We start from the raw sequence: 23,404 nt of genomic DNA, 5'->3' as shown, positions 1-23,404 counted from the left end.
GCCTAAACTCTAGGCAGGGGTGGTTCCTATCTTGTCCATCTTTTCTCTACCCATCTTGTGGTACAGAGACTGATGACTTGGACTTCCAGAAACAAGGCGAACACTGCGATATACTGAGTTTGCTGCCGGGTGGTATGTGTGCATGGTGGAATCTTTCCAGCTGGAAGGGTTCCTTCAAACAGCTGTGGCATTGATGCTGCAATATGGACAGGGGCCGACAACCTGTCCATGAACTGGAACTGGTGATTCTGTGACTTACGGAACTTAAATAAATAGGCTTTGTGTGAGAGATAACTGATTTCCTAAAATATTGTCTCTCATATGAGAAAATCTTCCTAGGCTGAGTAAGATAGCTCTCTTCAAAATTGGGTTTCACAGGCTTGTTAATGCTTATTAAATCAGTTCAATTTCTAAAATTAGATTTTTATGCTAATCATTTCAGTTTTGATAAAAGTACAAGTTGAAGTAAAATACTTTGCTGATTCTATTTCATTATTTGGCTGTGGCCAAATTAATCTGCCTTATAATTAACTGATCTAGAGATAGAATTACCTGGAAAATTCCATCAGTAATAAATTAAAATTAACGATGATCTTATTCTAGCTCCTCATATGATAATTATTCTTCCCCTAAGTATCCGAGTCCTTTTCAGCACAGAACAAGATCCATCAGAGGACCTAGGAGATATAGGGGCCGATTATGATGGCGGACGGACCAGAGTCCGTCCGCCACCATAGAGTAGGAGGGACCGTCCGCAGGGGCAGCGGCGGTGCCTCCGTGCAGATTAGGATGTGACCGCCAGGGTGCGGTCACATCCTCTATTTTGAACATTGCGGCGGGTGCAGCTTCAAGCTGCACCCGCCGCAATGTTAAAAATGCATGCACGGCATTTGCGTGCACAAAGCGGCAGGCACCACGCGGTGCCTGTCGCTTTGTTCACGCAAATGCAGGGGGGTACCATAGGTACCCCCCATGTGCACCCCCCACCCCCCCCTTCACCCAGGGGGCCCGCAACAGGCCCCCAAAGTGAAGGTCCGTATGCTTTTCCACGGCGGAAAAGCCGCCGTGGAAAAGCATACTTACTACTCCATCATAATATGGCTGGCGGTGTCTGATACACAACGCCAGCCATGTTAATGCTTTTCCACTGCGGTCGAAAGGCGACCGCGGCGGAAAAGCGGCGGACAGATTTGAAGACCCACCAGCCATCCTAATTTGGCGGTGGGTCTTTTCAGCATCCGCGGCGGATTTCCCGCCGGCCCGGAGGATGCGGGAAATCCGCCATCATAATCGGCCCCTTAGTATGGTAGCTGAGGTTATTTTGTGGTTTAGAGTAACAATCTCAATATAAACATTTATAAGGTTCAGCACATTTACGCTACAACACACTAAATACCACTTAATAAAGTTCTGTACATTAATTGTAAGTGGCCACTTGAAATGGCAGATATAATGCATGATGCCAGAATCATTAATCTGTAACAAAGTAATTCATGATCTTGAATAAAATATGATTGAAACAATATCTATGACTAGTGGATGGTTTGGGATATGACACAGGCGTGCTCTGCAGAGGCTTGTGGATTGATAAAAGGGTTAAGGGGTGTCTTTCTCTAAAGTAAAAGGAGAGTTGGTGACAAAAATAATAAGACATTTTGATGCTGAGTAGATTATCAGAGGGGAGAAAGGTAATAAACGATTGTGGATAACATCAGGACCTTGTTGATGATGTTGAGGTAACGTGAAGAGCTGAAGGTGAACTCTGTGTTTGAAAAAGGTTAACCCTGCAGCCACTAAAAGAGATCACTTTATTGTCAAGATCCTGGCCTGCTAGTTCAATGGGAAATGGGAGCCCTGACACAGGGACCAAAGGTAATTCTGATACTATTGACTCAAAGTAGAATTTGTGGCATCTCCAATTTTCCTTCTCCGATCAGCTTTGCCCCTGAAGGACACAATACCATCTAGTGTCACTGCCCTAGTGCACCCTTCTATGACTTCATCTGACTTCCAGGGACTCATGAGAAAGAAGCTTCAGATGACAGACAAAATGAGGTGTTTGTGTAAGTGTGTAAGAGAAGCTTGGGATCCAATACTTAATGAGAAGGTCAACGTTTGAGATAAAAAAAGAGAGAGAGAGAGAGAGAGAGAGAGAGAGAGAGAGAGAGAGAGAGAGAGAGAGAGAGAGAGACTAGTTTAAGAAAAAGAAGAAATTTGGAAGTGAAAAAACTACAGAATAGGTACAGGAGGAGGACGGTGGATCAGATGTGACCTACTGGACTTGTGGCAGCCAGGGTCACTATTGTACTCAAAGTAATTCCCCTGTATGCTGCTATTCTCACTTATGTCCTAATTTTCACAGATAGTTCCAAACCATACTGAGCACTGAGATTGTTTTGTCAAGGCTGGCAACTTTTGAGTTGACACCTTCCATGCAGAAGACGAGTAATGAGGAGAAGGCAGTAGCTCTTCTGAGACCTTTCCCTAATGCAGTACCTTCTTGGGTTGAGTGAGAATGAGCGAGCCAAAGGCTAATACAAGAGGAGCATGTTTCAGTTGCAAATAACCACATTTTTTATATGAATAGCTCGAAAAAGCATAGGCCTACTTTCATGCCATGTTTGTTGTAACTGCACTGAAGCATTTTTGATAAACTTACAATGGGAATTAAAGTGAAAAATTCATCAAATAGCAGAAAAATTATAAAAAGAAAAAATGTTTTAAAAAAAAGCTGAGTATTATTCACAACTACACCGTTTCCTAATAACAGCACTTTACATGTAAAACTATACATTCCTTTATGTATTCATGTTGTTTGAAAATTTAGGCAAATTTCCACGCGTCCCAACCTGTGTGGGTCATACTCAAGACAACCAACTATATCCAGACCCCCTGAAAGTACTTCCCAGTGATAGAATCCCCAAATATGAATAGCAATAGTCAAAATCAAGAACAAATATATGAGGACATGGGGCCGTACTACAGAATGGTTTACGCCTGGTGCATACAAATGTGTGCTGTAGCATTTGCACTGCAACCCTTTGAATGTTTATTAATGCGCTGTATTATGTTGCTGTGGCGCAAAACCTATCCATGGCGGTCATTAGAATGACAGTCGTAAAATCTCCCCAATCGCCATTGTAGCGGGAAAGGACCGGCTCGGTAGTTGAAATATGACTGCGGCAGTCGGATTTGCCCTTTAACATTGCGGCGGTCGCTGCTGCCAGCTGCACCGCCGCGAAGTGAAAAGGAGCATGTCCTGCATCTCGGTGCACTGTGTGGCAAGCACTGCACAGTGCATGCCACCTGGTACAGGGAAATGTGAGGGTACCATGGGTACCCCCGAGAGCACCCACACCCCCCCAACACATTGGGGGCCCGTAATGGTCCCCTGGAACATGTCTCTACCACCCTTTCCATGGCGGTCCAGTGCAGCGGAAAAGCTGGCTACCGCCGGCATCATAATTATGCCAGCGGAGCCTGGCCCTGATCCGCCACAATTGTTGTGGTCAAGCTCTACCTGTCAAGCAGGCGGGCGGACTGCTACCGGTGGAAAAGTGGCGGGCGGAAATTCACACCGCCGCGGTCATGACCGCAATGCTAATCGGACCGGCGGTTTTCCGGGTTTCGATCGCGGGCGGTCATCCGTCCGCCATCCTAATGACCCCCTAAATAGGAAACCGTTTGTGAACCTACACGCACTGGAATGTTACAGCCAAAAATGCATTTACACCAGCGCTAATACCATATGCGCACAGACGCAAACGCACATAAACACAGACCGCAAAGTCTGCTCCAACATTGCGGCGTATTACAAACCGATCCTCCATAATGGCAACAGATGCATACTCCGGAGAAGAGCGACAACTAGCGCAGGTGCAGTCATGTCTAATGCGGATCATGGAGCTTAATATTCACAAGGAAGGCAGATTATCACATTATTCCAATTTCATGAGGGGGTCTGATCATTTTTTACCACTTTATTTTCTTCTCAAATGTTTTTGAGCTTTTAAAACATGTGTATAATAATTTACAATGACAAATGTTTCTGAGCATTCACACCGTATTGTCACCTACAATCACCATTAGTTTACTTTTTAAGTGTCCTATCGCTATACATCCTCTTTACCAATCGGAGATTCATGAAGATGCTGCCTGAAAAATTGGCTACCTTTTGGCTCTGATTGCAATTATTATGTTCGGGTTCTGCTTGCTTTTAGCTGGAGTATGCTTCTTAAATAAAGAGCAAAATGTAAAGGAAAGAGAAATTGGTAGCGCAACCTGCAGGGGGTAAAGAGGTCTCGAAATGGTACTGGTGCCTGCTAGAAGAGATAGACGGAGATTTCACCCTCCCGGAACAACTATGGGGCTCAGAACTGGGGGCCCAGAGCATCGAAACCTGGCAGAATTCCTGTACCCTATTATATAAATGTGTCAAACCCGCATGGCTAAGACGCAATCATTTTTTTACAATTCACCGTGCATATTTTTTTTTTTTTTTTTTTTTTTTTTTAAAAACCTTTATTTACAAATGCACAATACACAGCATCTGCCTACAACCCCGCAGGGCCGGCCGCTATGACAAAAACAGGCTGAGCGAAAAGTGCAATACGAGGCAGTACGTTGCTGGAGCAATCTATCGCATCGACATTATCGGCAAGAGCGTAATATCATACAATTAGGATAAGAAAGGTTTAATTTTATGTTTTTGTCGAAGAGAACACAAACAACAAACACATGGTATCATATTGGCAAGGGTTGCTGGAGGTGGGAGGGGGGAATGGATACTGGATAAACAACGAGGGCATGGGGGGGGTGGCGCGCACAAGAGAGCAAGGAATGTGGTGAGTAGAGAAAAGGAACGTAAATCACGGAGAGGAGGGGAGAGGGACTTCGTAGTCAAGTGGAGGGGAACAAATGTCTCCACGGTAAGCATTCCAGGGGGCCCAAACTCTGGACCACTTCCCCGGACGCCCCCGGGCCTCATATACCGTCTTCTCTCGGAACATGGACCAGTCCATGTTCTCTTTCCAGTCACTTAACACCGGCGGTCTAGGGGAGCCCCAGAGCTGCGCAATATCCCTCTTCGCAATCATATTGCCTAGGGTGACCCAAAGTGTCTGGGCAGCAGTGCAGTCAGTCGGTTCCCACACATTCAACAGACAACGACGCGCCTCAGGAAGCAATGGGACCCCTATGACACGACTCATAACGTCATGCACCCTAGACCAGTACGCTACAATCATTGGACATTCCCACAGAACATGAAGAAAGGTACCATCCATCCCACATCCACGCTTGCAGCGTCCGTCAGTAACCAGACCCATTCGCACCAGACGCATTCCAGTGAGATACACGCGATGGAGAATTTTCAGTTGGACAAAGCGAAATCGTGCTGGGATAGCCACCTCCTTAGGGGAGGACACAGCGGACTGCCAGTCCTCGTCGTCCAATTCAAGTCCGTCAGCAGTCCAGGCAGCCCGGAGCTTCTCGAGCTGGTCAGTTCTATTGTTAATAAGCTTCTTATAAATCAGGGAGATGGTACTATCTGGGACGTGGCCATCTAGAACTCGATCCTCCAAAGGGGAGGACTGCGGAACGTCCGTACCGGAGGGGAAGACAGAAGACAAGGCATGTCTCACTTGCATATATCGGAAGTGCTCCCTATCATCGAGCCGGTATTCCAGCTTTAATGATTCAAAGGACTTAACCGCGCCACGCGTTCAAAGGTCCCCCACAGTACTTATCCCAATCATGTCCCATTTCTCAAACCCTTTCGTCTTCCACAGGTTGCCCAGTCGTTCCGAGTCGTACAGTGGCGTCATCTGTGTCAGTCTACCACCCCAGCCTGTGGCCACCGTAGCGTCTCGCCACGCCCGCACTGCACATTTCGTCGGGCCCGTAAGGAGTCGGAAGGGGGCTTTAGAGTATAGCGCCCTGTTAAAGTTACCACCGGGCAACAGCAGTTTATCTAAAGCAAAGGCAGGGGCGGGCTCCGGCGAGTATGTAGCATGGTTGATGGCGCTCAGGTGCGAGGCCCAGTAGTATCGTCTAATATCCGGCAGCGCAATACCTCCGTCGTACCAGGAGAGAGTGAGCTTAGATAAGGCAATGCGGGCACGGCCATCCCAGATAAGTTGCCGCTGCAAACCCTCGACTTCATGGAAATAGCGGGCTGGAACGGGGTCGAAGAAATTCTGCAGGGCATAGAGGAAGCGGGGAAGCGACATCATTTTGAAGAGCGCCGCCCGGCCCAACGGAGATAAGGGCAGATCGCGCCATCGCCGAACATCCTGCTTCAGTCTGCGGAGCGGGGCATACAAATTCCGCTCATAGCGGACCGAAGAGATCATGGATACATGGACCCCCAAATATTTAAAACCGTCAGTCACTACCAGGATGGGAAATCTGCGCGGGAGAGGCGGTAGAGTACCAGCTATGGCATAGACACAGGACTTGGTCCAATTAATGACCAATCCCGAATTTTTACCGAAGGACGTGAGGACGTCGAATAGAACATTGAGTGACTTCTGAGGGGAAGTAAGATAAAGGAGGATGTCATCTGCATACAAGGAGACACGGTCCTCGAGGTCAGGGGACCACCGGATCCCTTTGATCGAGGGTTCCCACCGGAGCCACGCGGCAAGAGGTTCGAGTGCCAAAGCGAACAAAAGCAGAGAAAGGGGACATCCTTGACGCGTGCCGCGGCCCAAGGGGAAGGGGTCCGAGCACCTTCCATTTACCGCTACCTGAGCTAGCGGCTGTTCATACAGAAGCTTGACCCATGCGATGAAGTTAGGGCCAAAGCCAAATTTGGCGAGGGCTGCCCATAGATAGGGCCATTCAATGGTGTCAAATGCCATCGTGGCATCAAGGGAGGCGATCACTGCTGGCTCGGCGAGAATAGAAGCTCTCGCGAGAACACTGTGGAGCCTACGCAAATTAAGAGCAGTGTTCCTGCGAGGGATGAAACCGGATTGATCCGGGTGGATCAGGTCACAAATCACGGCAAGCATCCGATTGGCCAGCACCTTAGCGAGGATTTTGGGTTCCGCATTAAGGAGGGAGATGGGGCGGTACGAGGCACATTGGTCACGAGGTTTGCCATCCTTATGTATGACCACTATGGTAGCGAGGCGCTGCTCAAGGGGGAGGCATCCAGCCTCAACCGCCTCGAGAAACATGTGACGCAGGTGGGCGGCCATCTTGTCGGGACAAAGTTTGTAAAGTTCAATGGGGAGTCCGTTAGGGCCCATTGCCTTACCCGAACGAAGGGAACGAATTGCGAGGGCAATCTCGTTGACGGTAAAGGGGGCCTCCAGAGCGAGGCAATCCGCTTCAGACACAGTGGGCAAGGCTATGTCACGCAGGAGTAGCCTGGAGTCGGCCTCATCTTGATCACTAACAGGCGTATAAACCATACGGAAGTGGTCAACAAAACAGTCTACAACCTCACCCGGATCAGAGACATTCACACCAGAATCACGAACAATGGAGGGAACAACACGACTCGCACGCTCAGTCTTATCCAGCCACGCAAGAAGCTTACTAGCCTTGTCACCCACATCATACAGTCGACCAAGTTGGTTGGACCGCATCAATTTAGCAGCGTCCGTGACACAGGCCTTATAGTCCGCTTGTTTCAATTCCAATTCGTGCAACAGTGCGGGCGTGTCATTCCCACCCAACTCACTTTCAAGCGCAGTGATTTCGGTTTCAAGAGCCACAACAGCCTCCCTCTTGACCCTACGCTCAGCAGCAATGAGTGACAAGGCGGAGCCCCGAATAACCGTCTTGAAGGCCTCCCAGAGAACAGTGGGGGAGGTGACTGAGCCCAAATTATCAGAAAAATAGCAATCTATTGCCTTAATCACATCGGAGCGGAGTCGGGGGTTTTTAAAATGCCAGGGCGGGATCGGGGGAACTCTATTGCTAGGCAGACTACCCACAGAAATCGTAATCAGAAGGGGAGAGTGGTCCGAGATACCCCGGGGAAGATGCCGAACCTCACGAACAGTGGACAAGGTGGAGGCTAACATAAGAAAATAATCGATACGGGAGAGGCTGCCGTGTGCTCCAGAATGAAAGGTGTATTGTTGGAGAGCGGGATGTAGTGAGCGCCAGACATCCACTAGACCAAAAGTGTCAGCCATTTCACTGAGCCACATCTGGGACTGTGGCAACACTCTGGGGGGTAGTCGGTCGCAGTCTCCGGACATGACAGAATTAAAGTCCCCGCCCAGGACCAACAAGCCATCTGGCAGCCCAAGGAGAGTCCTGCCTAAATCAGCATAAGTGGTAGCCTGCAGTCCCGGGGGGATATAGACAACAACAAACACTACCTGTTTACCCTCCCACCTCCCAGAGACAGCAGCATACCGCCCACGCCCGTCAAGGACAACATCATCAATAGCAAGAGCAAGGGAAGACTTCACCATAATACCCACACCCCGGGAACCCGAGGTGAAACCCGCATGTGCAACCAGTCGATAACCCCGGCGGTCTAAGGCCTTGCAGGCATTGCCAATCAAGTGGGTCTCCTGAAGGAACACAACATCAGGGGCGTGGCGCCTCAAGAATTGCAGTACAATGCCCCGCTTAATCCTGTCGCCCAGACCATTTACGTTCCAAGAAAGAATCCGCATTTCACCCCCCCCCATTACGGCAGAAACATTCCACACCCACCCCCCAGCAGCATCCACTATGTACAGTAATTGCAAGACATGAAATACCATGAAACAGCGAACAGAACAAAATAAACGAAACATAACCCAGTCCCCAAACACCAACCCCAGAACCCAAACCCGTTACAACACCCCCCTCCCTGCACCCCTGCTGACTAAAAAGCCACCCCCAACTGCAGTGTGCCTGTCGCCCCATACTTCTACACAAAGAACCCCCTGAGGAGGAAGGGAGAAATCACCCGTTACCGCACCGCCACGGGCAGAGTCATTCGAGAATAAGTCAATATGTACAATACGTTGCACAGTCTCAATCGAAACCTCCAGGGCATCTGTTACCCCTGGGCCGCTGCACCACCTTCCGCACCACCAGGGCCTCCGCTCCCAAAGTCCTCCGCCGGCAACGAGTCCACCAGTCGGCTGCACGTTCAGGTTGATCAAAGAAATACGCCCGTTCCCGATATTCGATCCGGAGCCGAGCTGGAAACAGCATGGCATATTTCAGACCCCGGTCCCTTAGGCGACGCTTCACTCCGAGGAAACCTGATCTTTGCCGCTGCACTTGAGGAGTGAAGTCAGGATATATTGAGACGGAGGCATTGTCATACTTTATGGGACCATGTTTACGGGCGGCCTGGAGGATAGCATCTCTGTCCCGGTAGTGGAAGAGCCTGGCAATGATAGGTCTCGGCGAGTTCCCCGGCTTCACTTGGCCTCCGGGAAAACGATAGGCACGCTCTACGGCAAAGAACTTGCTGAGTCCTGCCGGAGCCAGTTGGGCGACTATCAGTTCCTCGACCAAAAGGTCAGTCGCTACTGCACCATCGCCTTCCGGCACTCCGACAAGGCGTATGTTGTTCCGCCTGGCCCTGTTGTCATAGTCCTCCATCCGCCTGAGCAGTAGGTCGTGCGATGCACGCAGATTGCCAATTTCGGATTGCGCCTCGACCATATCGTTCACCAGGCTCGACGTTTTAAGATCCAGTGCCTTGACCCGCTCATTCGTTTTGGCCAGATCGGCCCGAATCAGAGTCACGTCCACCGCCACCGTATCTATTTTGGTCACTACGGCTTCGAACTGCTGGCCCATGTCAGCCTTGAGTCCAGTAATGGCAGCCATAAGGTCTTGAAGCGACACTTCCGCCGCAGACGATGTGTCCGTTTGAAGTCCTTCAGCACCCAAGCATACGGTCCCGGGGGAGCCTCTCGGCTGGGTGTAGCGTTCAATCATGTTCGTCTGGATCGTTCCCCCCCGGGAAGCAGCCTTCCGACGTCTTTCGGCCTCCGCTTTCGTCGCCATCTCGCAATCAGAGACTGCCGGTTAGCAAGGGTAGTGGCGGGCAGGTAGAAAAGTCTCGAAACTCCGATACGCCACTGAGACAGAGGTGTCGCGGCCTCTTCACCAGTCCAACGGAGGAGCGTGCAGACTGAGGGGGCAGCAGGCAAGGCCGAGTAGGAGGAGACAGGAACAATCCGTGCATATTTTACACCGCTAAAACTTTCTAAATTTATCCCAGGGAAGAAATGCAATAAATGTGGCCATATCGCAGCCTCAGACGTCCATATGTTCAAAGAATGCCCCAACATATTACAATTTTGGAATGAAGTTAAAGCAACTCTGGACTCCATTCTTAATATTTCGATCTCCATCACACTCTCCTTGATTATATTTGGATGGGACAACAATATAAAGGGCCACGCTAGGACATTTCTGTTCTTTGCCATACTGCTTGCAAGAAGAGAGATATGCAAGGTTTGGATTGAAAATTCAGCACCAACCCACGCAAACTGGCTGTTGTCTCTCTACGCAACCTCTAAAACTGACTTGAGGAGATCAGGCGGCGAGCGTAGCCGTATCTTTTGGGACGTTCTGGTTCGTTGGAGACAATAACCGGGGGTTTTTTTTTTCTTCCCGGTCCTATGATTATGCCTTGAAACTCCAAGAACTAGGCCCCCCCCAGTCGGCTCAGAATGGCTAGTTCAACTGAATAAAACTTCAAGTTTGGAGTCTTTTCCCACGATACTCTTCGGGCCATCTATTGCCGAGTTCCACCTAATAGAGCATAGGATACAGAGGAAACTCTGCACCCGGATAGAGTGGTCGGCAGTTGGAGGCTAAATAAGAGGTGGTCAGGCAAATGAGGATAAAAAAAAAAATAAAAAAAAATGTAAAGGTTTGAGAATAGTTTGGAACTGTTGTTATTTATAGGCTGTATCATAATTTGAGACTAATTAGCTAGAGTGAACAAAGTCAGACTAGGGCTCCCAAAGGATGAAATCTGTATATCACAGGAGCAATGTAATATTTGCTAACTAACATAAAATCCATGTGAAATTCAGATGTTGTTCAATAAAAGCACCCGATGACTAGTAGAAACCCATCTCTACTTTATATTCCAACATATCTTTGAGAACTGTCATACCCTCACTGTCAGTAGAGCAGCAGCCATAGGACATACTCCTGCACCTAATTTTGCAACATGCAAGATCAGTCGACACATTACTGCAGCTAGCTGCAAGACAGAGATGCCAAAGGCTTGTGGATTACATGCGCAAGTGAGCAGTGGCAACACTTTTGCTCGCAGACTATGGATATTTTTGTGAATAACAGACATAGCTTGCTATGCTGTAAACATCTGCTCGAGTTGTATTATACCCCATGGAGAATGGAAAACTTTGGTTTAGAGGTGGGCACGGTTCAACAATCGGAAGAGGACTTCATACACCTACCATGGGCTCCTAGACTACTAGTGTCAGTCTTTATGCTCTCAGGCATGATTGATAAACCTGTTGCTCTGTCTCACCTGTTGGCTGTGCTGAGCTTTTTGTTAGGAGTGTAGCAGCCTCAATGAGCTGTGTCTCAGCCGGGGCACTCATGCTGTCTATGAGTGGCTATTTGTTGGGAACAGGGCTCAGTGGCAGCTATAAAGCACTCCGTGAAAGACTTAGGGCCTGATCACGAGTATGGCAGTTCCAAGACCGGTGTACTCGGGGTGGCAAGCTGCCCGCTGCTTCCTCTGTGGTCCGACTGCCGGCAGGATCTAGGATCCGGCAGGTGGGGCGGTGGGGAAAGGCGCAATCTCGGGTGGCACTGCCATGCAGATCATGGGCTTCCTTTCCGCTGACCTTTTCATGGCGGAAATCGTGCCATGAACAGGTTGGTGGAAAGGAAGGTATGGGGCCTCAAGAAGGGCTCCAGGGTGATTCTGCCCAGTGTGGGTAGTGGCCAGGGGCACATACTGTCCCCTATGCTTCCACTGTCATGGGCGCATGGTGCCCCAGGCATGATATGGTGCAAGGCAACAGTGCACACACTACTGTGGAGATGGTGTAGTGCGGCAGCATTGCTTTCAGACTCTGTATAGGAGACGTAGCATGCCGCCACCGCAAGACCGCCGCTGGCACACTGCCAGCCGGGTGGTATAGTCAAAATCCAGCTTTCCGGGATGCCTTCGGCTTGCCAACATTCTCCCAACAGCTGATGCTGCAGTTCGACTGCAAAGGTCGCAATCAGGCCCTTAGTGTATCTAAGTGACATTATCACCACACTCAACTTGCCCTAGAGACATATTGCATCTTCTCCACAGGCACTTTCTAAAGGTAGGATCCATGGATGTACAGATGAAAGGGTGAAAGATGTGAGAGAGATGTATGTGGTGGCATCGAGCCATGGTGTACATAGGCTGACTGCAAGAAGCTACATCTATTATACTGACAGATGTTTGATAGGACTATAAGATGAAATAAGAACTATAAGGGCAATTAACCTGTGAATATGGGGAGACGTAGGCCCTCATTTTTTTTTAGCTAACTCTGTCTTGTTTTAACAGCTTAATACTATACACAGTGTTGGGACGAGAATATCCCCTAACGGCTGAACAGTCTTGTTACTCTGCCTGGAATACTTGACTGCATTTACTGCATTTACCTGGTATCACATATATTTTTTGTGTTGGCAGTAGCCACACACTAATCTAGTGTGGCAGGGGCCACACCAGATGACATGACATGAGTGAGGTCCTGGAGCTGTCCTATAACCTGGACAGGCACACCAGGTGTGCTCTCATTGTGAGAAATTGGCTACAATCACTGTCACAGGTATAGTACATATAGTGTTGAAGGTAGCATTCATTTTTTTGTGAATCTATGCTTGCTTTGACCACAAATTTTGATCTGTACCACTGGAATGAAGACCTACTGGCATAATAGTGTAAAGTGCCACTTCTTAGCGCTAAAATCCCAAGTGCATGAGATCAGTGGCAGCTGCCACCAAGTAACATGGGCAGGGGTGGAGGATAGGTGGGAAAGAAAACAGTAAATTCAAAACATTAGTTACCTTGCTCAGGGACTGCCGTCTCGCCTTCTGTCATCCTCTTCTGCTCCTGCTTGAAGCATAAAGCACAAACAGGCTCCCTCAGCCAATCATAACACTGCAATGCAGCATTGTGATTGGTCTGAGCACTGTGGTTCGGCGCTCAGACAGGCAGTGGTAGCCAGTGCATGTTTTTCACAGGGCTGTGCATTACAGCCTGGTGGGGAACATGCAAAGTGTGCAAAACAGTTTGGCCGGGCCAAGACGGCCGGCCAATCAGTCATGCCCACTTAAGTTCCCACCACTCCTCCCCTTGCTGAATCTGACACCGCCAAGCCCCACCCGCCCCAGAAACCGAAAAAATAAAATGATAATTACATAGTGTTATTATCATTATATTTTTATTTTATCCACTGCTCAAAATGCAGTGGGGCGATGTTCCTCTGCCTTAGTGGTGGAGCCGCCGCTTCATGAGATGAATACTTGCACGTGCATGTGGTCTGCATGGTACATGGATTGTGTGTGTGTGAGTTAACCAGAGTAATGGAGGCCTGTGGGATCCATTGTTGATGCCCCTGCTTTTGCCTCTTGCACAAGATGAAAGCCAGGTTATTTTCAGAGACAGTGAAAGTGTTTTGCTGACAATCCTGAAGCTGGAGAGATGAACTAGACAATGAAGTGGGTAAAAAAGAGGCAGGGATCCTTTAGAAATTCGATCAGGCCATTGGCTGAGAGGAGCTGCTAATAAGTCTCTTTGAAGCACTGCCGTTTGGTGAGGTGGGGTCAAGGTGGGACTGTAGTCTCTTTTGTTCAAGGAAAAAGGGACCTCTTAGGTGAAGCCAGCCTTTTGTCTTTCCCTTGGTCGCATTTCAGGGTGGCTGATGACAGCCAGGTGCTGAAAGCTTCACACCTTTTGTGCATATGTTTTGGGGACTCAGGCTGGAGACTACCCTGCTCTGACAAGCATCACTTTATGTAAAGGCTGTGTCTGGAGAGCAGCATCAAAAGGACACTGGAATGGAGTACAAACGCAATCCGGCTCTGAATGTGCAGACAGTGGATACACATGCCCTGTAGGCTTTGTATTGAAGAAGGGTCCACAGACCCACTTGTTGTTCCAGTTCCAAGTTCTTAAATATCACAGAAGGGAATGCTCTGAAGTTTACCTAATAGCTTCCCAAAAGTGAGGGGCAGTGAAGCATTGTTACCATTTTGTATCATTTATTTTTTATTTGACTGCACGTAATTGTGTATTACATGTAATCTTTGCTTGATCGCATTTCAACGTGATTTTACATTTTGAGTGACCTTAATGAGTGATTTTCACATTAAAAGTTAATCAGTGTTAGAGTGTGTTCATGTAAAGGTAGCCATAGTCGCAGTAGTCCTTGATTTGGAAGCTCGATGTTAAATGAAATGCTGTGTTCTTTCTTGCTGTGCATACTCTTTTTTTCTCGGTTCAGAAAGCCAAGTCTTGGGAATATTCTTATTAGCTGTAATGTTATGGTTCCATTGTGCTCAAAGGCCACACAATTATATTTTAATGAGCTGAACAGTAAACCTTTGCACCAGTTCATAGACAACGTAGGTCCTCAACAGTGCTGGCCTTGAGAGAACTTCACTGGCTGCCCATCAAGGAAAGGGTACATTTTAAATCACTTTGCATTGTATTTAGAGCTGCGCACAACTTAGGTCCTATCCCGTTACAAGAGAAATTTACTTGGTATAATCCAAAAAGGCAGCTTCGATCTTCTAGTACAGGCCTGTTGGGGACTACTAGATTTAGGCGCTCCAGGATGGGGGGGGGGGGGCCTTTAGCGTGGTGGCCGCCCAACTATGTAATGGGCTGCCACAGAACATTAGACAGGCCAACTCGCTGACAGATTTCAGAAAGAACATGAAAACTTGACTCTTCCCTAGGACTGACCTTTAATACTGCCCCTACGATTGCTCCGGTTGCGTGTAGGTTGATTTTTCTAAGTCTGAGCGCCAGGATACCCGTAGGGTGACAGTTGCGCTATATAAAAGCTCAATTCAATTCAAATCAATTCATGAGGGAAGGCAGTGGAGAAGAATCCCCACTTGTACGATATTTGTGAACACCACAGTGTTGGAAAATCTTACATTGTATGATTCATGAGCAGAGGACTGAGACTAATGTTTCTTTAATGTTTAGGTTTTATTGGTTCCTTCAATGTGGGAACAGTAGACTTGGATACTTTGTCAAATGTTGCCTTTTATTTGTATATCATTGCTTTTAGTCAGTGTTGCACAGTCATCCTGTACCCTGGGCAACCCCAACTTTTTTGTTGACTGGTATTGGTGCTGACTCTGACTGATCCTGGGTTCTGCTTAACCAGGACCGGCGCAATGCTGAAAACACACATAGAATACAGTAAAAACCCTTACATACACTAAGGTACACTATGGGTTAGGGTGCCCCAATCATTGCCATTAACTTAACTCCCCTATAAGGCCCTAGTACATACTAGGACAGGTGGATTGAAGCTACCTTTAAGTCCCTAGTATATAACAGGGCATGGCAGTTTAGGGCCAGCAGCCTTTCTGCATTTGCATGTGTGCACTGCAGAAGCCTGGGATCAGTTTTAAAGCAGATTTGTGTTTCAGGACTGCTTTTAAAATTGCAAATGGTGCACAAACTCGACTTTGGTGTTAGGGGCACTTAATAATTATTATAGTACAATGTTTTGGCTTATTGGGTACCCCCAGGGACTCCCCTGGGCGTCCCAGTAGTGGGTGGGTGAGGGGTCAGGTATTTATAAAGAGGGTCTTTATAAACTGGTTTTTATATGCCCTGGGGCAAGTGCAATTGTACATTTCACTCCACAGATTGCTTCCCAAAATCGACTTTGGGCTAGGAGAACTGTTAAGCGAGGATCTGCAATATTTTGACATATTCAGAACCCTCAAAGTTTCCCTTAGATGTTAGTAGGGGGGGTCCTGTAGATATAGCCAGGGTCCTTATAAAAGATGTTTTAAAAGCCCTGGTGTTGGAGAATCAGCCCAGTTCATTTTCCCCATTGCAAATTCCCAAACACAAAAGGTAACAAGGCAAGAATGTATTTAATAATACATAATGTTAAGGGGGCATAAAATATAGTTTAGATAAATCCAACAATAGGCTATTGTTGAATTTATCCTAAAATGTACGGACAGGAAGTTGTAAGACTTTCTCGTCCGTAAGCCAACATTTAGACTTCCAGTGTTCAGACCTGAAGGCCAGAGTTAAGTGGATTGGCCAGGCTGCTTTAATGAAGGGCTAAGGAGCCCCTGGGGGTTGAAGAGACACTCTGGGAGGGCATGGTTCTGCTAAATAGGAAGGACAGAGCAGGGGGCGGGGTCATAAACAATAATCTTCAATAAAAGGAGGCGACAGCCAGAAGTGGCCAGTTTCATTTACACCCCTACTCTTTGAACCCAGGCAGATGTAAACATTAAGAAAGGAATGAGCAGATGTAAGGGGGAGGTACAGTATGGAAATTAAACATCCTGAAGGAGGGCTTAGCCAGCTCTTGTCCCTCTGCCAGAAAATCAGCCATGTTGAATTTTGGAGAAATAGTGCTCTCTGGGAGACTATAGTGCCACACTTTGGAGGATATGGTCAAACCCTGGCGCGTTGCCCTGTTTCTCATTGGACAGGAATGCCCTCCTGCTTGACCCAGAGAACTTGGAATAAGTATCCGAGAGGCTCAGAGCCTCTCAGATCTTCTGCTTGAAACAAAAGGAAGAAGAAGGGTTCCTGCTGAGAGGTTGGATGTGTACCAACCAGGCACTGCACTCTGAAGACTGCACCTGCTGCACAATCTGAAACTACAGACCTGTGGACTACCTTGCTTTGAAAGGACTAAAGAGTGGGATCCCTGCAAACTACAGGTTAACAGAGCTCACCTGGAACATCACCACCAAGAATCCTCAGCCTGGAGTACTACCAGTGGATTTCTAAGGGTTTTGTCCAAGTGGATTGTGGGAAGGGAATTCCCAAACTCTAAAGGACCATCTTGGAGCGTCTAGACCCTTGGAGTAAGTTTTGCACACTTTGGGACCCTTTGGGGAACTTCAGGGAGAAGTTCCAGAAGTTTGGAGAACTTTGGAGCAATTTTGGAAATAAAGCTTCATAAGTGGATCGACTCTACCTGGCCAGCCAAGCTGGTGACACTCAACCATGAGCCGACCTGCCATCCAGGCTCGTCCCAATGAAATGCTCTGGAGGTCTGAATTCCAGAGTTGGATCGGGAGTAAGCTGAAGCCCAAGCCAGTGAACCCACACCGAAACCCGCCTGGTGAAGAGTATTTAGGGACCCCTGAAGAAAAAGCTCCATAAAAGGTTCCAAACATAGGAGAGGTGACCGGGGTCAACAGCAAGAGTCAAGCCGCCAATCTTTTAACCACGTGCTAGCCTGGATCTCTCTGGTTTGTCCTCCTGGAAATCTCCGGATGTCTGACTTCCATAAGTTTGACCGGGAGCTTGTCGTAAGGTACGCCGGCAAACCAGCACAGAATCCGCACTGGCTAAAAGCTTTGAGTAACCCCGTAGAGAAAAGCTCCAGGAATGTTGCTAAATTCGAAGGTAAAAGCTTTGATCAAGACCTACCGCAAGGGATAGCCGAGCAGGGCTGCATCACAATCAGCCTGAAACTTTGACTTTGTCCCGGTCTAGCATGACCAGATATCCCAATAGGCGCTACAGGTCTCTATGTGCTATTTAGTGCTAAATCTTTAAAAATCCATATCTCCGGTTTCCTACATTGTTTTTTTTTCAGTTTGGTGCCATTTTAAAGATAGAAAATATTTCCTATTTTTATAAATTGGTGTTGCATTTTTATTCTGTGTTGTGTCCTAATTATTTACTGAATTGGGTTTTTTAAATGCTTTACATACCTGTCTTTTAAGTAAAGCCTGCCTGCTTGCAGCCAAGCTACCAAGGATTGAGCATGGGAATAATTTTCTAAGACCTGTTCTGAGCCCTAGACTGTGTTCGTGGCTGTATTGCCAGTGACAGATGTGCATTTGCCACTGCTAATAACCCACTTTCCAACAGTCAGTCAGATTTGCCCTGTCCCCGCTTGGAGTCAGGCATCCCTCTACCGCTCTTGAGAGCCAATGCTTCTTTTATTTTTAATCCAAAGTAATCAACATTGTATTCACCAAGAAGCAACCTTCATACCCAGAGAGGTAGGGGTATTGTGTAATAAAAAACAACAGCTATCCCTCTGAGTTTCATTAAAAAATTAACAATAATAATCCATTAACCTCTGGTACATTTGATCATTATTGCAGAATAACTGGCAATGATAAACGTAAATCAATATGATATGCTACATTCCTTTATGTACAGGGATCATCGAAAAAACAGATTTTTACAGTTACAGCACTGTACACAAGGATCTACTAAAAAAGCAATAATGCTGCTCTGTGAAGTAAAGGGATCACACAGTGCAAGTGGTTGAAATATTGAAACAATACATAAAAAAGTGATCATAAAAAGGTAGTACACAATGGTGTGGCCTATTTGAAGGACTAATGCAATGAAAGTTATAACCTAATTCGAAAAGAGTCCATCAACTTCTTAATTGCTCTTAATAGACCCTAGTATTTAATAAGCAATATCTTTATGCCCCAAACTGGCAAACCACATTTTTCATTCCCAAGTTATTCTGCAATAATGATCGAATTTACCTGATGTTAATGGACTATTTTTGTTAAGTGTTAAATGATAACCAGAGGGATATATGTTGATTTTTGATTACCTAAAGTAATCAACAGTGGTCTGACCACGGTAGGAGAGTGTGAAATGCGCATAATTTGCATTTATCATAACTAAATAAAAGTCTGGTAAAATTACACGTACTTATATAAGATCAAAAACAGTAATTCAATGCTCTGCCTTAGGGTGAAATGTGTCCTTGTGTCAATTTTTGATAGGAGGACGCATTTCACATTTTATAAAGAATGTAAAACAAAAGAAAGCACAGCTAGTAACAGCCACTCGCATTCTGCTGTTTTCATAAGGCGTGTTCACTGTACATTTTTACTATTAAAGGCATTTAAATATGCAATGTGGTATAATGGCATAATATTAGGAATTTTGCATAACAAGCATGACGCGAAATTCCCCAAAATATGCAGATTACTCAGGCGTAATCCAAAATGTTACACTGGCAAAGACCTGAGTCGCTCCTCCTGAAGCAATGGACTGCAGCATGGCAGAAGCCACTGCGCCTGAATTCATCGACAGCGTGTGCCCGAGCAGTGCACTCAGGGCTTTAAATGGGCCGGTACTCACAGGTACTGAGTACCGGAACTTCTCTTTGTCCAAAGAGAGTACAGGTACTCATGGGGCCGTAAACCAAGCTTAGTGAAATTGTCTTTAACAAAGAGAAGCGCATCGTAGCTAACAATGAGTGGGTCCGTTTTCATGAAGCACTCTGATCGAGTGCTAATCTCTCCTTTTAATGTGCTAATTGAGTGGCGGCCCGTAGGCATTCCTTCTGAGCTGAAAGGAAGTTTGGGAGGGGTCCGAGGTGCACTGTGATTACTGACACTGTGTCCGCTCTGTGGAGACAATAGCCAGGGCTGTAAGTGTGATGAAATAACTGGGGGGGTTTCTCAAAGGGATGTGACCGGTATAATTAAGGGCATAGCTTAAAAACACAAGTTACACATATGTGGTTTAGCATAGTGTGTCGCCTGACTGGTATTTTACTGCTTCTGTCATTGCATCCAGAATCTGGTGTAATATTACACCTACATCAAGCCAGCACTATTCACTTTGTCAAAGGCTGTTAGTTGTAGAAGATCAAAAAAGCAACAACTTTGGCTTCATTGTATATAATATTGAAAATTCTTCAGTTCTAAAATGATGAGACTATGTAATAAGTATAACGAGTCACTTTGAATGTACATCTAAGGCAGTGAAGGGTGGCCCTGCTGAGTTAAGATAATTTTTTCCAACGAGGGTGAGGGCAAAAATGAATGGAGAGCCCGATAGAGACCCGTTCCGGCGCCTGCTTTTTAGAACTGCCGGTGCTGAGCACCGGCAAGACCCGGCCCACTTAAAGCCCTGACAATAGCACGGTAGGCGTGTGGGCAGTGCCTGCTAACAGGCCTATCTCCTGACTCTCAGAAAATCGAAAGGAAGGCTTCCTGCTGGCTTAGCGGAGTAAAGCAGCCAGAGCCAGAGCGAGGAGGAAGGTGGTGACAGTGATGCTGTAGCACAGCACTGGGCATCAAGTTTTAGTAAAGAAGCCCACTTTAATGATAAATGTACCATTTTGTACATATAAGGGAAATGGAATAATCAAAATATACCAGAAATGCTTTAGTATAATTATGTCAATACTGGGGGGGTGCGGGTGCACACCTATAATCTGAGCAGTTATTAAATTCTAATTTTAAGGTAGGATATTTTGAGGTATGTAAGGAAGGTGCGTGCTATTCCCAGAAGGAAAACGACCCTAGTTTCCCATGTCAAGACAACAAAGAGACTGTGGGAGAACCCACAGTTGAGGGAATGCACAGCTAAAAGACAAAATGTCTAAATCACAGTTTTTCAAATAACAGTGTACTATTCATGAGAAATGCTCAAAGGCAAAAATTTCATCATTTCATCTATAGTTTTTACTGATATAACATTATGCAAATCACATATGGTAAAGCATTGTTGACATGTACAAAAAACAATATAGACTGTCCCTGTCTGTTTTCAAAATAAAATTAAACAAACACTAGATTTGAATCATCTCCATTCGATTCCAATAACATGTCATCCTTAGTTTCAGAAGTCCCAATGCATTTCGGGTTACGAAAAACCCTTCGTCAGGGGAATGAGTTTTATGAATATGGAAATCTTCACATTCAATGTCGCCACTGAAATCAAAACACAACAACATGCAGTAAGATTACTGCTAAGCTAATAGGATTTGCACCCCAGACATTGAATGTGAAGATTTCCATATTCATAAAACTCATTCCCCTGACGAAGGGTTTTTCGTAACCCGAAATGCATTGGGACTTCTGAAACTAAGGATGACATGTTATTGGAATCGAATGCAGATGATTCAAATCTAGTGTTTGTTTAATTTTATTTTGAAAACAGACAGGGACAGTCTATATTGTTTTTTGTACATGTCAACAATGCTTTACCATATGTGATTTGCATAATGTTATATCAGTAAAAACTATAGATGAAATGATGAAATTTTTGCCTTTGAGCATTTCTCATGAATAGTACACTGTTATTTGAAAAACTGTGATTTAGACATTTTGTCTTTTAGCTGTGCATTCCCTCAACTGTGGGTTCTCCCACAGTCTCTTTGTTAGTATAATTATGCACATTTGCACACCAATTCAATCTCAATCACATTAAATGTGTGCCCCTGGCCGGATCCCTTTCACTGCCCATAGCCCCGCCCCAAAGCACCACCCCACCCCCAAAGCCCCGCCCCCTGGTCCACATCTCAATTTGGTGAGTACCTGCACTTATTTTTTTCCATTTAAAGCACTGAGTGCCCTTGACGAAAATGACAACCAAATGAAGTGCGAGAGGGCTAAAAGAGAGAGAAGGGCCTGTGTTTGGGAACATGTGGAATGCGGGAAGTCAGGGCATATTTGGCAGTCTGGTTCGGTTTCTAGCCTCTGCCACTACCCTGCCGTAACACTTACCCTCATTTTCTGTCCTAGACAGAAGGGGAAGACATAGGAGCGGGCCTCTTCCGCCCAGTTGCCGTTGTGACGGGAGTTGAGGACGATGGTATTGATGGAGGTGCCAAAGTGGAAGCGAGCATCGACGTGCAAAGCAAGGGTGTTGAGGTCCGGCCCAATGTTGATGTTAAAGCTAAAGGGGAAAAGATACTTTGCTTACATTTTCTCTTGACATTTTTTTTTTCAAAGTTGTCTTTTTATTGAGCATCAAATGTGACCAAATACAAAAGACTGCAATCTTAATAGTACAAAGGGCGGGCAACTGCCCGGGTGTCAACAGAAGCAGCTATGGTGGGTTCAGGGTCGCAAAGTCCCCAAGCTGGTCACCGTCCCGTACTGGATGGATTATGCTGATGTCCTGAACAAGTAACCCCCCACCCAAACCAACAGTATCCCCCCACCCCCCTCCCGCCCCATCCGGTGGTGACAAAATAAAAGTAAAAGAAGTAAATTAGTAAATAACAAAGATAGAAATAGGCCGTGATATAGGCAGTAATGGCGGTGCACAGAAAAGTCCATAACACATTCGGAATAGCTGCCAAGGCTCAGCGTCTCAAAGAGGAGGCCGCTAAAGCTGTAAAGGTGCATAGCCGGCACTGTTGGCGGACACTGCGGACAAACCGCAGAAGTCAAGCCCCTGGATAAGTAGGCCACCAGTGGTCCCCAGCGGAGTACAAAGACATCGGAATCAGTTAGGAGAATGTCCGCCAGGTTGTCTCGAAATTTTAAAGACTTTTTTACCCGCAGTTCACACCTCCTGTTTCTAAATGCCCAGCCTTTCCCCACTGTCCCTCCTGATGCACCAAAATGCCTAGCCCATGCACGTCCATACTTTCTCTTTCCACACCAGACACAGATACATACTCTCAGCCTCCAAGTGTCCTTTCTTCTCTCTCACCCCTTTCACCCCGACCCACCAACAGGTGCCAGCCCTCCACCTTCAGTGCCTATCCTGTCCTCTGTAACGTGCTCCCTTCACCTCAGATACCCCAACTCTTACCGTTCGGTCTGACAATGTACAATGCCCTCAATGATTAGAGTCTTGCCAGGCCTCAGACAAAGTTTGTCGGTCACCAGTGTCTGTGAGAGAAGAGAAAACAAATTGAGACATTGGAGTGGAGGTGGTTGCTATATTGTTCTGACCCCCCTCTATTACAATATGGTCGGTGGATTACACAATGTGCTGCCCTCATTGACACCATATCAGTGGCTGAAAACAAAGGGCCTGGTTACGACTTTGGTGATGCTGCGGCAGCTTTGCTCTTGCACAGCACCACCGAAGCTGTGCATGGTCTCACCCGCCAGATTATGAGTACAACTTGTGTCTGGCGGGCTTTTCTTTTGCTGTGGAACGCAAAAGAATTTCCAGAACTGCATGGACTGTGAAGTCCATGCCGTGCTGGAACTTGGGGTGCATGCAAACAGAGGGGCACATGTTGTGCCCCCCTGAATGCATTCTCATGGGGGCAAAGGCTTGGGGGCCCCCTAGGGCCCCCTCTGTTTCTCCAGCACTAGCCTTTTCATGGAGGGCTCACCACTATGAAAATGTTGACAGTGGGGAAACTCAAAATAGGCTCGACAGACCGCGGCGGTCTTGCCTTCCATATTGGATACCCCTGTTCGCTGTGTCACCGTCAGGGAAGGGCACTTCCTTTGCGCCACTGTGGATGGTCCAAATGGCGGCCTTGGA

The 23,404-nt window shown here is 46.8% G+C and overlaps 1 protein-coding gene across 1 annotated transcript in view; it reads right to left on the bottom strand.

Moving 5' to 3' along the window:
• The window catches only part of LOC147750574 (galectin-1-like), a 46,196-nt gene that overhangs the window by 6,670 nt on the left and 16,122 nt on the right, over positions 1 to 23,404 (bottom strand). The window contains exons 2-3 of the mRNA XM_086966977.1: positions 22,715 to 22,794; positions 21,676 to 21,847 (exon numbers count right to left, since the gene is read on the bottom strand). Coding sequence (XP_086823103.1) covers positions 21,676 to 21,847; positions 22,715 to 22,794 — 252 coding nt within the window. The remainder of the gene's footprint in view (positions 1 to 21,675; positions 21,848 to 22,714; positions 22,795 to 23,404) is intronic.

The sequence above is a fragment of the Lissotriton vulgaris genome, chromosome 1_1, assembly GCF_964263255.1.
Source record: "Lissotriton vulgaris chromosome 1_1, aLisVul1.2, whole genome shotgun sequence".
Lineage (NCBI taxonomy): Eukaryota > Metazoa > Chordata > Amphibia > Caudata > Salamandridae > Lissotriton > Lissotriton vulgaris.
The sequence above is the reverse complement of the archived record's forward strand: the minus strand, read 5'-3'. Positions and strand labels throughout refer to the sequence as shown.